Source organism: Periplaneta americana, chromosome 8 (assembly GCF_040183065.1).
Source record: "Periplaneta americana isolate PAMFEO1 chromosome 8, P.americana_PAMFEO1_priV1, whole genome shotgun sequence".
Lineage (NCBI taxonomy): Eukaryota > Metazoa > Arthropoda > Insecta > Blattodea > Blattidae > Periplaneta > Periplaneta americana.
In genome coordinates, this window is record NC_091124.1 from 113,518,578 (window position 1) to 113,536,037 (window position 17,460).

The 17,460-nt window shown below is 33.2% G+C and overlaps 1 protein-coding gene across 10 annotated transcripts in view; it reads left to right on the forward strand.

Annotated features, from left to right (window-relative positions):
- The window catches only part of sws (patatin like phospholipase domain containing sws), a 414,790-nt gene that overhangs the window by 168,405 nt on the left and 228,925 nt on the right, over positions 1–17,460 (forward strand). For all 10 annotated transcript variants that reach the window (XM_069833425.1, XM_069833423.1, XM_069833427.1 and 7 more), the window contains 2 exons: positions 9,980–10,103; positions 14,668–14,824. In XM_069833425.1, the coding sequence (XP_069689526.1) occupies positions 9,980–10,103; positions 14,668–14,824 (281 nt within the window). The remainder of the gene's footprint in view (positions 1–9,979; positions 10,104–14,667; positions 14,825–17,460) is intronic.

Here is a 17,460-nt window from a genome sequence, read left to right on the forward strand (position 1 = left end):
TCTTAAGTTTTGTAGTTTTTAATATCCTATACACAGCTGTACTCAGAAAATTACACACGAATCAAACCTGTAAATTCTTTTCAGTAAGTCTTGAAGTTTTTAATAACCAATATAGAAGAAAAAATTACACAAATGGAGATTGACATATTGGCATTATGATGTCAGAGAATCTGAGCTCTAAATATGTCAGCAGTCCTGCAGGTCATGGCTTTCGTGTGATATTGTTTATTGTAATGAGTATGTTTTGTTTTATTCTGAAAAGCCATTATTTCTCAAAACTGATGATAGATTAATTTTTGGAAAAGAGAAAAATTATGTAGAAAAATTGACATTTCACTGAAAACTACTATTTTTCCGCACATCTTTGGGTTCCAAGCTTCAAAATTAAGGGTCATTCATTAAAATCTGTTCAGCCGTTTTTCCCGTAATTTCCATTACCAGTTCAAATTATATATAGATGTATATTCTCTTACAGAATAGAAGGCGTGAGAAATTAGATACTTCTTTTGTTTCTTATGTTTTGAGTTTGATTTTTTATATCCATAGGAAGGCTATTAAAAATTTTTACTGCCATATAATGCACTCATTTTTTGATAGCATGATATATTTGTCGATGGAGTATGAAAGTTATTTTTTTAACGAGTATTTATGCTATGAACTGTTGCATTAATTACAAAATTTTCACAATTACATACGAGGAAGTTTATTAATGAAAGAATTTACTGACAAGCCATAGGCATTATTTGTAATATTTTTAAAATGGTCCTACATGATTCTCTAGATTTGGCACCTACAATTATTCTAATTACTCTTTTTGTAGTAGGAATATACTGCTACTCTCTGTAGAATTTCCCTATAATATTATTCCTAAACTCATTACCAAATGGAAGTATGCAAAGTATATTATTTTTAAGGTATTAATGTTTACTATCTTTTGCATAGACATAATAGCAAAACATGCTGAATTTAGTTTGGGGGTAATTTATTTAATATGATTTTTCCAATTTAACATATTATCGATTTGTAAGTAAAGAAATCCTATATTCAGAGCAACTATATGATATTTCCAGAACAGAGGACAGCCAGCGTCAAAATGTAGGACATTCAAGAAAAATGTAAACACTTGAAAATTAACTAAATACACACGATTATATTGATAGTATATTGTTCTAACAAACACTTAAAAGTACAGAGTACTGACAGAACTCCAATAAAGACAAAATTAATGTTTCAAATTAGATATTCATAGAAAAAATGATTCTACATTAATGAAATACTTAAAATACTACAGCAGGCCTACTAACAGTGTTATTCTGATTTGGTTTGGATGTATTTTTCTGACGAACTTGTTTTCTTTAAAATGTTCTGCTGGTTTAAAATATATTTATAGAACTATGAACAAGACAAATGTTTAAGATTATATTTTACTAACAGTAATTCTTAAAGTGAACCTATACTAAGTATCACTAGGGAACAACTGTTCTGCGGTAAAAAAGAAAGTTGGTTATTGGTATGGAAGCCGATGTCCTAAGTTCGAAAATAATTTCGTTTTTTAAGTATCATGTCTAGTTTTGTCGCAATTTCATTTTTTTCGATATGTATCACCGCACAGTATTCACTATACCTTAAGCCGAGGTGCCCCCTCGCTGATGGCACTAAATATCCACAACTAAATATTTTTGTTGTAATATTTATCTCAGAATAATGTTTTATCATCCAATGCTCTTATCACCCCATCCCCTTTCTCACTTTGTCGGGAAGTGTTCCTTACAGAAAACCCTAATATACAGTTCTTAAATCTTATCATTTGAGCAGTTGGCTCATTTCTGTAAATATGTGTGGATTTTGTTACAGTGGTGTTCCTAGAATCGTAGTGCAAAAGCGTGATTTTAAAAATTGAATATGGCGAGTACATCAGGATTGCATAGGAAGTTTTACTATGTTTGTGGGTATTATATGTTCGATGGAAAAGTACGTAAAATAGATTCGTTTGTAAAGAAGCTATATTTTACGTACTTCAAAGTAAAAGTTGGTGACATGGATAAATCATTTGTACCTCACAGTGCAACAGTCGTATAGAAGAATGCGTTACTGGTATGCAGGAAAATGGAAAGGAATGCCATTTGCTACACCAATGGTGTGGAGTGAGCAGAGGAATCACTATGATGACTATTATTTTTGAATGTGTAATGTTACTAATTACAAGAAGAGAAACAACAAATCAATTAAGTATCCAAATCTTCTCTCAGCTTTGAGGCCTGTTCCTCATGGGCCTGACTTACCTGTACCTACACCACCAGCAAACTCAGGAGACAGTGAATCTGAAAGCAGTTTCCCAAATGCAGATACTGAGATGTCTTCTGATCCAGAGGAATTTGACAATTCACCAAAAAAAATTACTCAACCCGAGCTGAATGATTTGGTAAGGGAATTAGGACTCACCAAAAAGAAACGTGAATTACTAGGCTCTAGGCTGCATGAGATTCTTCTCATGGCACCTGGAGTTACATTTTCGTGGTACAGAAATTGTGAAAAACTTTTCCGGAAATACTATTCACAGGAAAATAGTTTGGTATATTGTACAGATGTGAGAAATCTACTAAAACAGTTGGGAGAGGTGGTATATAAGCCCAAAAGTTAGAGACTTTTTATTAATTCTTCGAAAAGAAGCCAAGGCAGTATTGTTTCATAACAGCAATAAATTAGCATCTATACCACTTGCACAGTCTACAGTCCTGTCGGAATCATATGAAACATTAAGGTTGGCTCTTGAAAAAATTAAGTGTCATGAACATATGGAAAATATGCAGTGATCTGAAGGTTGTTGGTTTAGCCTAATGTTGGGACAATAGGGAGGATACACTAAATTTCCGTACTTCCTGTGTGAGTGGGACAGTAGGGCGAGGGAAAAACATTGGAATATTGTATATTGGCCTGAAAGAAAGCAACTAATGCCAGGAGACAAAATATTAACAATTTAAGTCTTGTTGCTCGTAAGAAAATTATATTCCCTCCATTACATATAAGACTGGGAGTTACGAAGCAGTTTGTGAAGACCCTAGACAAATATCTTCCTTGCTTCCAGTACTTATGTACGAAGTTTGCTTTATTGTCACATGCTAAAATCAGGGAGGGAATATTTGATGGCCCACAAATTCGAAAGCCGATGATAGACCACAATTTCACCAGTACAATGAACGAAATAGAAGAATGTGCATGGAATGCATTCAAAGAAGTTGTGAAGAAATTTCTTGGTAACGTGAAGGATCCAGGGTACAAAGAAATTGTAGGAAACATGTTGGACAAGTTCAGAGTGCTCGGTTGTAACATGAACCTAAAGCTTCACTTTCTAATGGTTCATATAGATTACTTTCCTGCGAATTTAGGAGCCTCAGCAAAGAGCAAGGTGAAAGGTTCCAGCAAGATCTAAAAGAGGTAGAGTGATGCTACCAGGGACATTGGGATGTAAATATGATGGCCGATTACTCTTGGAGTATTGCACTTGATGACTCTTCTAGAGAATACTTGAGGACTACACACACACACACACACACACACACACACGCACGCACGCACGCACGCACGCACACCAATGCAAAGAGAAAGATGGAAACCGAGGATGTCTAACATACATTCTGAAGATAAACTTTCTGCTCTTATAATTTAGTTTCCTTGTATATAGGCCTAATGTTTCTGTGAATTCTTAACTGTTTCTTTTATTGTTATACAACATAAAAAAAATATATGGACGTGTTAACGTATCAGATACACAAAATAATTATATGATTTCAATGAAAACACTGTAACAATTTTATTTTGTGGCAAAATAACGTTTTGCTAAATTGCCAAAAAACCTGACATGGTATGGGAAAACAAAATGTATTTTTGAATTTAGCATACCAAAATTAGTAAAAGTGACAGATTTATATTTATACCGCAAAAAAAAAAAAAAAAAAAAAAGTTTTCATTTGTTCCCTAGTGGTATTTAACTGATTCCTTTCATTTGTCCATTGGGTTGAAATGAAGAAAAAAATCCTTTCAACATTTACATTATGATCTGGAAATGCAAAAAAATATTTGCAATTTTCAGCAGTTCTGAATGACATTCAGTATGTTTGCTAGTTTCAGAATATTTAATCCACTTATCATTACAAGACATATTTCTAAGAACTGTACTGTTGTTTGAAGAAACCTGTTCAGATTCAGTAACTGGTCACAACATTTAGAATGAATAATTATTAAGATTTTCTCATGTAAAAACTTAATACATGTTTCCACATCTTTCATTAACACATTTTCATTCAAATTCATCCATTTGAAACACTGATACGCCTAGATGTTGATACAGCGTCGTAAAATAACCCAATAAAAAAAACACTGATACGTTCATTTCTTTAAATAATTATAGCTTTGCCTTTGCAAAGAAATTGCTTCCTCTATAAAACATTCTACCTCACTATCGAAACCTTCGTCCTTTGTAAATGACAATACCTCTTTAGTCTTAAGTTTTAACATTCATTCTGTCATAGCAGACTGCATAAATAACAAAAAATATTATATAAATTTAAATTTCTTAATGCATTAGTTGTAATAGTAACAAAGGTTGTTTGCTAATATGTGATAGTATAAGAAAAATTATGACAATAGGACTATATAATTTTGTCTTCAGTTCATACTGTATCCTATTCTCAAACAGGGAAGATAGATTTTCTATTATAAGCTTATTCATTATATCAACAATATAATTTATTGTCTTCTGCATTTCTTTGACATTGTCATGAAAAATAGACATCAATGAATGCCATATAACTTACCATAGATAAGCTTTACTCAACTTGTCTGGAAAGAAATTCTTAAGAATTTTAGGGGCAATGACAAAAAATATGACTGTAAGGCTTCATACATTTCAAGAACTCTAAAAATGACTGGAATCAAAGACTAAAAATGACTGGAATCAAAGACAGCTGCCTGGTTTTGGTGTGGGACAGTAATTGTTTGTAATCAGTGTCAACAAATTCACAATATTCCTTAAGTTGTTCTGTTCTGATAGTATATATGGAAAAAAATTGTACAGTACACATTTTTAATAACTTTTAGTTATTTTGTTTCTATACAGATAAGCATAGACAGACATATTTTGACTTAATCAACAACTTTTGTTCGAATTCCCCCTAATTTATAATCGAAGAACTATATTAAAATTTGGAAATCATTTAAAGACCCATGATTGCTCCCATCTGTGCACACCCCAAAATAAGTTATCTCTTTCAAACACTATTGTCACGTTGACAGAATAAGGACCAAGAACTTTGTTTATTATTGCCTTTATCTTTGTTGTACAACATGATACTTTTTTTTTTTTTTTTTTTTGCAATATCAGAGTCACAGTATATCTCTGCGTTTAACTTTGATGTGCAATCCATTGATCGATTTGATAAATGATGATTGTGTGAAATGCCAAAACTGCTTCTGCTGTATTCACTTGGCATGTGACTTAGCTGACTGCCCGAAATAAACTTGACATATTTGCGACATTGCTGCAACTTTGGATGATTTTCTTATGTTTTTGGGATTGAAGATGAACTTGCAGATCTTGTGCCCCTTAAAGAACACAGTTATAATAATATGAGATCAGATATCATTATTTCCATCTATTTGATTTTAATAGACATTAAAAACACACATACTGTATGTAGACTCTTCTTACCGGATCGGGATTGTGTGTTCATAAAAAACATTAAAACATAGATTAAACTATGTAGAAACATGCACAGACCTTCCTCCCGATTTGGGACCATGTATTCACAAAAACATAACCCACAAAAGTAACAAAATTATTCTCGTGTATTTTAAATTACAAACGTAATTCGACTTTAAAAACATTGCGTGTAGACTTTTATTTCTAATTGGGAACTATTGTGTTCACAAAAATATATTTTTAAATACCCTAACTTACCTTTATTGACCACTCAAACATAACGTTCCTGCTGGACAAACAAGGCATGTTCCACCTTTGAATGACATGTAATTGTTTGCCAAATTTCTGCCAGATTGACATTTATGTTTCGGCATTCTCGAAAGTTTCCGGACTTGCAGAATACTAATGAACGAGACCACAAACAACGAGAACTATAGTGAGGGTCACATAAGAACAGTTCCTAAACAGCAAATATTGCCGTCTTGTCAGTGTTGCCAACGGTTATTAGATATCACATGATCCTACCTACTAAATGAGTTATTTACTTACTGTACTTTATGTTGGAAGGTTATTCTAAATAATTCAATAATTTGTAACATATTTTCGTAGGCAAACAATACGAGAAAGGGATCAACATGTCAAGTATCTTGTCTGGCAATACGAAATTCATTGGTTTGGCTAAACAATTGGCTCACGAGACCTAACCTAAAAATATATTTTGTTTGGGCACATGAAATTATTAGTACTAACTCCGAAAACTTACCTGACTATAGTCTTGAATTATAACCACAACACAACACATAAAATAACCATTACGTATTAATATTAATACTTATATTAATTAATTATTGTACGTTCAAATTTCGCTAGCTTCCAGTAACCGCCTCAGAAATCTAGTACAATTTTAATTTCATGGAATTCCAGTACCGACAAATATTGTCGATATTTGTCTCAGCTGCCAACATACCAGTTACAAAATCACTACCATTTGTAGTATTTGTTAGTATCGAAATTCGAAACGAAGTTGGCTAAAGAAAATTCAACCTGCAAACTAGAAAATCACCACAATCCACTAGCATATGTAGTAATGGGGGAAAAATGGTTATGTTTCACCGTTAGGGTATGAAGTAAGTTGACCCAGACTATAGTTAGTTACTAGACTGTTACACAAAATACAACCTTCTCATATGGCATTCATAGCTCAAAAGAAAGAAACGATTGTAAATTCAAATTCAAATACGTAGCCAATAGCAATGAATAATTTTACCATGTGATACCTCAAGGCAAGCTGTTTTCCAGATACCTTGTAAATAACTCCAAGTTTTTCGACAAAAGAAGTGAATGTTATTTGTTATGCCATCTTACGGCAAAATTTGTAAATGTAAGAGAAGTAAATAGGACATAAATGTAAGAAATTGACAAAAACTGAATCTAATTTATCAAAATGTTGCACATTTGAGGAGTATTGAAAATTCCTCCTGGACCCTGGACAGAATGTTAAAATGTAGGACATGTCTGAGAAAAGGAGGATGTATGTCACCCTGCCTATATTTGGACTCAAAAAAATTACAAATTTATATCTTTAGAAGGGTAAACCTCTATTGAATGTATATTGCATTTGTTTATTTATCGAAAAAAAAAAATTTAGGAAGCTATTATTAAAAAACACTAAAAATTGATTGGTTTTTCTCCACTTTATGGTAGTAGAATACCTAGTCATGGGCTTTATTTAAGCGATAATGATATTGTTCAATGCAAATTTTGTAACATCAAAATTGAGTGGAAACATCATGATTCATGTGAAAAACACGTAAAAAATAAATCTCAGGAAAAACGTGTGGAAAAATGCTCAAAAGATACAAAACACCAAAGAGGCAACTAGGACTTCAAACCTCCTTTGAAATCCAAAAATAATTTATTATTATTATTATTATTATTATTATTATTATTATTATTATTATTATTATTATTATTATTATTATATACAAATGTATAAAGGGGTGAGAATGAAATAGTCCAAAGTCACACTTAAAAAAAATATATATATATATTTTTTTTTGTGTGTGTGAGTTCATTTCTTACACACATGAGGAAGCTACTAGTAAAGTATTATAAAAAATTACTCAACAAAGGACGTAAGTATACGCTGAAGAAATTGTGATACTGCACCTAATAGCATTGGAGTCTAAATCTTTAATATCCTTTTCTGTAAAATTTGGTCTATGTGTCTTAGGACTGTATAAATTCTCACCCCTTCATTTATATTAGTGTGTTATATCTTTATATAATGTGTTTAAATTGATTTTCACATCTAAGCAAATTTTTTAGAGGAGATATGTGGATTATTACATCAATGACGCACTTTATTTTATTGCAACATTTATCCCGAAAATTTGATAATTTATCTGTCATCAAGAAAACTATTTTTTTTTATTATGCGCGAAATTTTAAGAAAATTATCACTATAAAAACCTGGCTCTGGTCATTGGAGCTTTACTTGGTAGCATTCACTATGCAGTGCAACATTATGGGGAACTCGGAACATAAGACAGGAGACAGGGATTAGACTGTTCCAGGGATGACAGATTTCTCATCCTGCAAGTTCTGCTTGATTGCAACACACAGCAGTCCAGGCAACAAATCGACTGGAAAATATCAACATTTAAGAGTGAGTGAGCAGACAGTAAGGAGAAGCTATCTTCTGATCAGAAGACCTGCATATGACCCCCAAATCGAACTACAGCACAAGAAAGCACAGTTTCATTTCGCGAGGTAACACCAGAGGTGGGCTCTAGAGCAGTGACCTCTGTCCTCTTCACTGACGAGAGCTGCTTTAAATTCAGGTCTGCTGGTGGATAAGGAAGGATGTTGGAAGGCTTGGAGAGAAGTATTTACCCATTGCTTTCTCCTCGAGGACTCTGTTTGGGGACAGTGCAGTAATGGTGTGGGTTGGCATCAGCAATGTAGCCCACACTTAGCTGGTCGCGGAACCCTCAGTGCACAAAGGTACATTTGAGGATCATGTGATCCCCTTTGCACCTTTCATTGGCAAAACTTCATACTGCTCATTCACATACTGCTTGCTGTTGTATTGTGCAGTACCTGCAGGAAGTTGAGATATGAACTCTTCTAATGACCCTCATAGTCCCAACATAAATCCTATTGAGCATTTATAGGATATGCTTGGAAGGAATGTATAACGACGTGACATCAATACCTTAATGCAGTTGAGGACAGCATTGCTGGAGGAGTGGGATCTTATCCCACAAGAGGTCCTCCAACAGTTAGCGGGAAGTATTCTTATGGTTACGGGCAGGAGTAAAAACACCTGCTTGTAGTGATTAGTGACCTCAAGAGGTGCAGTATAAACATTAATCTTACTTTCATTGGCCTTAAATTGACAAAATCGTGATGAGAAGAAATTGTTAAAAAGAATTCAAAGTTTCAATATTTTTCATACTGAAGCATATTCTTGTCATAAAATTACCATAAATAGTTGAAAGGAAATAGTTCTTAATAAATATCATAAATTAATCTTTGTATAAATATTTGAAGTTCCATTTTTTTGCCAGTCCATGTAGATATTAACAAATAAAATTAAATATTTCACAAGTCGCTGTGATCATTACCTTTGTTTCTAAACCATCCATTCAGACACACCTGGCAGATTGAAGACCTGAATTGACAAACATTCCAAGTCCAACAAGTTTGACTTTTTACCTGATATATGTTGTGTTTTGTATAGGCTACCATCCTCTAAAAAATAATATACCATGTCCGACTGTAAGCCTGTGTATTTGAGTCATACAAATATTTATTTCAATACTTGTATATGGCAAGTCTATGTAATATACTTCAATGTACTTGGGATGTTTGTCAGTTCAGGTCTTAGAAGATAAACTTTGATGAATGGCAGATCACATGTGAAAGTAAGAAATATAAAATGATAATGAATGAGTGTACATGTTAAAACCAATACGTAACTACTGATAGAATAAGTGGTCGCTATGTGGTGGCTCCATTACATACCAGTGGGAGAAAGGTCCCTCAGACTACTTTCAAGATGAATTGAGTCTTGAGGTGTAATGAACCACCAGACTCTCTATTTTCCAGGAAGATGAAGATGATGATTATGACTTCAATGTTTCATTTTCAGAAAATAATTATTACATTAATAAATTAGCAAAATTTTGAGTGATATTTGCGAGTAAGTGATTTTATTATCAAATAGTTTGTTTTGTATTTGGGACATACTCATTTACTGAATGTTTGTTCTTACAGGCAAGGTGATGAATCTGACAGTACATTTATTGTTCTGAGTGGCAGACTGAGATCTGTTATTACCCATAGCAATGGCAAGAAGGAGCTTGTAGGTGAATATGGCAAGGGAGATCTTGTGGGAATTGTAAGTTGTTAAATAGTACAGTAAAATCCCTCGTATCTGGCACCCAAATAACCGGCAATACCAAAACAACTGCACTTTTGGCTAGGTCAAAAAAAAAGTCATTCATGCAAAAGAGAAGAGTCTGACGAAAATGTGAGTTGTTTTCGTAGCTTGCACATGCTACATATTGTGTTTACTTTTTACACTGTTCACGCCTGAAAACATAGACGAAAAAACCCGTTATGTCCCTGGAGTGAGGATAGCATCGGTAACCTGTCACTTGGATCTTGCAAACAATACGCAGAGACAGTATCTTTCAATTTAACACTTGAACTCATCTATTTCGAAAGGGTGTTGGATGAGTCTAAATACGAAAGTGTGAAATTCTCTGTTCCTACAGCACTTAAAAGTTTCATTTGAGTGATGGATAGTATCATGGCTATTACCATGAAGCACTGCTGTTACACAATGGATTCCACGAAACGCAAGCGAAATGTTTTTACGCTTAGGTCATCGGCGCTACTTCAGTTGCGACGTTGGCTACACTGCTCTTCATGTCTCATGACTCACATGACTGCCATTTAAAATTGTCATAAGGTTACAAAAGCTTATTAATATTTTTTATGCTATTATGTATTACTGTTTTACAATAATTATGAACTGATGAATGTACATTACCATATTCAGTACTGAAAATAAACATTGTACATATTTCAAAACTTTATTTTTAATTATCTTTATTAAAATTACTAAATTTCAACATGGAAAAAAATGTTTGTGTAGTACAGTGTGTTTTTACATAACCTATAAACGTATTTTCCAATTATCCAGCAAAATCAGTTATCCGGCACTAGCTTTGTCCCACAGTTGCCGGATACGAGGAATTTATTGTATATGATTACATTCCAATTTTTTGGAACTATTTTGTTTTTAAAAAGATTTTGAGAACTTAAATCGATTTTGAAAGAAACTAAGAGTAAATTATGAATATGTTCATAAAGTGCAAATTTGCATGATTTAAATTAATGAGAATTATTAAATAATAATAATAGAAAATGTTTTCAACTTCAGAAAGTTGAATTTTTTCGGTATGTGAAGGATATATGTTTCATAAAAATTTATTTATATGAAATTGCCTTCAATCAATTTTTTTTGCTATCAAATGGTTTCTTTCCTCAATTACTTTACTTATGAATGGCTTTTAAAGAACCCAGAAGTTCATTGTCACCCTCGCATAAGCCTGCCATCGGTCCTTATCCTGAGTAAGATTAATCCAGTCCCTAGCATCATATCCCTTCTCCCTCAAATTCATTTTAATATTATCTTCCAATTAACACTCTATCTGCATTTCTGGATTCGCCATACTTCCTACATATCCTGCTCATCTCGAATATCTGAATTTAATGTTCCTAATTATTAGAGCCCAGAAGTTCAGGCGCATTTATTTTGGCTAAAATAGGCTGGTAAATAGCACTTAATATTCAGGAAATAGGCAGTAAACTAATAAAAATATGTATTTAAAAATTACGAAAATGGACAGTAAAATCCTCAAAATAGTAATTTAATATAGATTATTTAATAAACCTATGCATCTCATTTCTTTTACTTTTCTTGGTTACATGATGCAACGAGATGTTTTTTCAAGTTCTCAACTGTCAGAGTCTTCTGTCAGAGAAAATATTTTTCATCATTGAAAAAGATCGTTCTGCTTCCACTGAAGAGATTGGAGCATACTTAACACATGCTATTGTGGATGGACTCATATCTGTAGCAATAGCGCAAAATAATGTGCCAATCCTGCTAATCACTTTCAATATGATTCGACCTGCCAGAGAATTCATTCCTTTTCCATCTATGCATTGTTTTCTTGAAAATTGTAGAAACTGAACCTCTCAGACAAGACAAACCAACTGCCTCAGGATGTTAAGATACAATACCAGTAACTTGGCTGACTGGATCAGCTTGGGCTGGTTTGTAGGCATGGTACCACAAATAATTTAAATGTATTCATATGGAGTGAGGTACTGAGTAGAGATTCTCATTGTACAAAAACTTTGTTTAATTTTTGTAACAGTACTTCATTTATAAAATAAAAAATTGTTTTCATTTATATTTTTAATATATTCGGAATTCGTGCAGTTATACCCTTGTACTGATAGTTAAATATATACATAATAGCAGAAAATATCCAAAAAAAAAAAAAAAAAAAAAAAAAGGCAGGATAAGGCATTGAACCTTAAAATAGACAACGGAAGCAAAAATATGCAAGAAAGTCAAAATACGAACTGGTCCTACCATCCCGAAATGTGCGGAAACATGTTTTCCTCTATTAAACTGTTTTGCATATCTACCCAGTTAAAAAAGGCATTTTGCATAACTTTCTGCCTCTACTAATTTTGCTAGGTGAAGAATGCAATGCGTGAAGTTCTGTGTTGTGTAACTGACTCCATTCTTCTGTAACTTCATTCCTTTTAGCCCCAAATATTTCCCTAAGCACCTTATTCTCGAACCCCTTAACCTCTGTTTCTCTCTTAAAGTGAAAGTCCCCGTTTCAAAACTGTACAGAACAACCAGTGATGTAAAGAGTCTGGATGACAAAATCTACTCAACCAAATAATAGCAGTCATTCCCATATTTATTCTCCGTTTAATTTCCTCATATATGTTACTATTGCTGCAAGATATTTGAACTTTTCCACCTTTTCAAAGGATAAATTTCGAATAATTTTTGTATTTTCATTTCGTACTCCATTCTGGTCACCAGAGACAATCATATACTCTGTTTCTTCAGGATTTACTTCCAAACTTATCTTATCATTTGCTTCAAGTAAAATTCCCATGTTTTTCCTAATAGTTCGTGGATTTTCTCCTAACATATTCACGTCATCTGTATAGACAAGCCGCTGATGTAACCCATTCAATTCCAAACCCTCTCTGTTTTTCTGGACTTTCCTAATGGCATATTCTAGACCAAAATTAAAAAGTAAAGGTGATAGTGCATCTCCTTGCTTCAGCCATAGTGAATTGGAAAAGCATCCGACAGAAACTGGCCTATACGGTCTCTGCTGTATGTTTCATTAAGATATATTTTAATTAATCGAACTAGTTTCTTTTATATGAAGTTCACGTATTTTTATTTAAAATAATTCGGTATTTTTAGAGGATGAATATAGTTTTCCTGTAAAGTTCTTGAAAAAATGAGAAAACATAAAAAGAATTCTCACTGTACACTGGAATTTCATTAACACATTTTCCTGGGGACTAAAGGGCTTTAAATGTCATAAGTGGGAAAGTGTACTAACATTTCAGCATGTATTTAGTGGAGCTGAAACTTCCATAAACAGACTTCCTGTACAGCAGTGGTTGCCAGACACCTCGAAATTGTGACGTAATAGAAATACAACCTGCACACTACTATCGCAGGGAGAGGGGTGGAGTGGGTATCCCCTCACGTAATACAGTGAATGACAGTGCAGAGACGGACTGTGACCAAAAAACAAAAGCAATATATAATATTCTTCTACTATACATACTTTTTTCCATGTTAATTTTTTATCCTATTCATTATTTTTGTATTATTAATAAAATAAAATAAATTTATTTTCTTATTTTACCTTAAAAAGAACGTGTACTTTACATCAGCAGATATTTGAAATTAGAAAAACGTACTAGGCTGGTCACGAAGTTGTGAATTACACTACATACTTAAAAAAAAAGTCGAAGTATTTTACTCCTGATAAGACATAGAAGCCAATACTTTTTATTGTTTATTTATTAATGAAATATTCAAATTACACTACATACGTCAGAAAAAACGAAGCATTTTATCCCGATTAAGACATAGAAGCCGATACTTTTTATTGTTTGTTTAGTAATGAAATATTCAAGTTACAGGTAAGGGCGTGATAGTCTTCATAACAAGAAGAATAATGATAACGTACATTGTTCTTTTATACTTACTTACTTAATTGCTTTTAAGGAACCCGGAGATTCATTGCCGCCCTCACATAAGCCCGCCATTGGTCCCTATCCTGAGCAAATTTAATCCAGTCTCTATCATCATATCCCACCTCCCTCAAATCCATTTTAATATTATTTTCCCATCTACGTCTTGGCCTCCCCAAAGTTCTTTTTCCCTCTGGCCTCCCAACTAACACTCTATATACATTTCTGGATTTGCCCATATGTTCTACATGCCCTGCCCATCTCAAACGTCTGGATTTATACTTATATACTTTTATACTTAATTAAAAATTTTACAACAAATTAAGTATCTCATATTTTTGCCATCTGCAAAAAATAAATACTTTTCCTCCCATGCTCCTTAAAATTAACTTTTTACTTCATGATCTGTTTTCAAAAAAACATCGAAACATATTATCCTACACACTTGTAACATTACATGTGTACGTCCGCTGCTGATAAATGTTTACTTATATCGAAGTGATGGCTGTAAACAGAGGGTGGGGGTATGATGCCATGGTTACGCTTGAGTGGAGGCAGGGCATGTGTCGCGACACAGCTTTTGGCGATCACTGCTGTACAGGAATGTATTATTAATATTACACTGTTCGTCTTAATTACAGGTTGAAATGGTGACACAGACTCCTAGAAGCACAACTGTGATGGCTGTAAGAGACTCTGAATTAGCAAAATTGCCAGAAGGATTGTTCAATGCTATCAAATTACGATACCCAATTGTAGTCACTCGGCTTATTAACCTTCTGGGCCATAGAATATTAGGTGAGATTACAATTCATTAATTTGGTAGCAGCTTCACTCTATACATAATTGAATTTCTCTTACTCACTCACTCACTCGTCGTTGTTGTTCATCATCATCATCATCATCATCATTATTTTTGCCATCGTCATCATCATCATCATCTGTTGAAGGTAAGAATGATTCCATTGATAAGTTGCTATTCTTTTGTTGCTAACTTGAAGCTATTATAGACATCAAATTTATATGCACTCAAAATAATCAAAATATACATGCATTTGTATTCACAAAATCTTTCATATGCTCAAAAATCGTAAAAATATGTACTAAATTTATATGTTTTCTAGACCTATTTACATTCATATGTCTTCATGGTTGCTGTAATTTGATTGGAGTATAAAATGATGATTTTTTTTTTCAGATATTCAGAACTAAATTTATGACGTTCATTGATTAATATGAGTTTGTATGCTGATAGAGACCTTTCATCATATACAGATGTGATTGGACAGCATTTGTAAGCACTATCAAGCTATGGAGGAATTTCCTCTGGAAGTTCTACACTGTCACCTTGCAGTTATTTTTTGGTTGGCTTGTTGCTAATGGTCAGCTTCTTGGAGAATTTCCATTTGCCATCTTGCATCCCAGTACCGTGAAGTTATGTCTTCATTGTGAAATGCAGTGCACTGTAGGAGGTGACATTCGTCCATTACAGAATTTGATTCATTGCATATACGTATTTCTTCAAAATATGTGCCATTTGGAGAAATATATGCTAAGTCGATGTAGATGAGCAGCTAAGCAATCATGCCCTGTGTACAGCCTGAGGAGTTCGAAAGCATTTGTTCATGAACAATCAGGAATCAGTCTCTTATCCTTCAGTATACATTTCCACTGTTTGGTTTCACTTTCACTAGATGTTTGTTTTGTGTATTTCGGCAAATTTATTGCTTTCTGTATAATTAATTTTGTTGAATGTAATAATAATTTGTTGTGGTTAATTTGCAAAACTGTTGTATCTTTTCTGGCTAAGATATCTGCCTTTTCATTGCCTTGTATATTGCAATGTGAGGGAATCTATTGAAGGATATGTAGATGTTTGGTGGAGTAATATATTTCAGAAACTCTTCTGCTTGTTTTGCCAGCAACTATCACTTGTATAGACGACTTAGAATCTGTATAGAAGACTTAGAATCATACAGAATAACAGCTTTGTGAAAAGAATTAAAATGTTGAATAGGAGTTTCAAGGCAGAATTAATGGCTTCCTGTTCTTCATCAGAAAGAGTTGAGTTTGAGTCAAAATTCCTGCACCTGCTTCACAGTTACCGTATTTTCTTGAACACCTGCACCTTCGAATGAGCCATGGACCCCACTTTTGAAAGGGGGAAAAAATTCAGAAATAAAATTTTAAACAAATGTATTCACGACAAGTTAAAAACAATTAAACACAAATACAATTCAGTTAACAATAAATTTTATTCTGAAACAAGACGTATTTAAAACCCACGCTATCAGCACTCACTGCATGCATGTCAGTTTTCTTGCCTAAACTGCTGTTTACACAATATTCTGTAATATTAATAGTACACGTCAATAAATTACTACCTCTATTTTGTATGATACATGGTTTGTTATAAAATAAATACCTCTCATTACTATTAATTTATTCATTCTGCGCTGTTTTCATCATCACCATCGTTGTTACCAGGGCATTAGTCTTCACTATCATAATCATCCTCTGTTCCGTCCATTTGATTGAAGATTCTACACTTTTAGAAGCTCTTTTCAACAAGAGGGAGGGTGAAAAATATAAGATGCACAAACGGATAAACTAGTGTACTTATCACATTTGAACTTGATTGTTAACAATGAAATACCTGCGCGGAAAGATTATGACATGCACTACTACCGTACGAATTGCATGGGAAGAAAATTGGGCAATGTTGCCAATTTCATTTCGAATAAACTTTGCATCTGTATTTTTTATTTGTATATTTTGGAAAAAAAAGTGCGCAGAGTAGATTTCTGTTAATTCAATATTGAAGTTAATCTTTGCCTTTTTAATGAGATAAGATATTGTAGATGGTTTTTCCCTGTTTTTTTTTTTTTTTTTTTTTTGTGTAGGTTGTATGCTTTCATACTGTATATGCATAAACTTCGAATTAGAAAGTTAAATAGACATAAAGGAAAACAACTTACTAAAAATAATATTTTGAGGATTCAATTTCAAAACTCCTTTTTCTCAGAGATGATATTTTTTACTTACTGTGTTTTGCTTGTAAACCGTTGATATGTTTCACACTTATACTTTTTTTTTTTCTGAAGTCCCAATAAAATTCCGATACTTTGCATGTTAATTTATTTCGGTTATATGTTTTTCGTTTCTACATTTTTCACACTTATACTTACTTACAAATGGCTTTTAAGGAACCTGCAGGTTCATTACCACCCTCACATAAGCCCACCATGCTTTCCTCCATCAACCTTGTGTCCTTTAATGACACCATTACTGCTATAGAAACCGTGAAACATTTTGTAACACACCATGATGTAACTGAACAAATTATGGAACAATTATCACAAATTGAGAGCATTGTTTATTCCTTAGGAGGAAGCAGTCCAAAATAAGTAACGTTTTGTAAAATAATTACATGT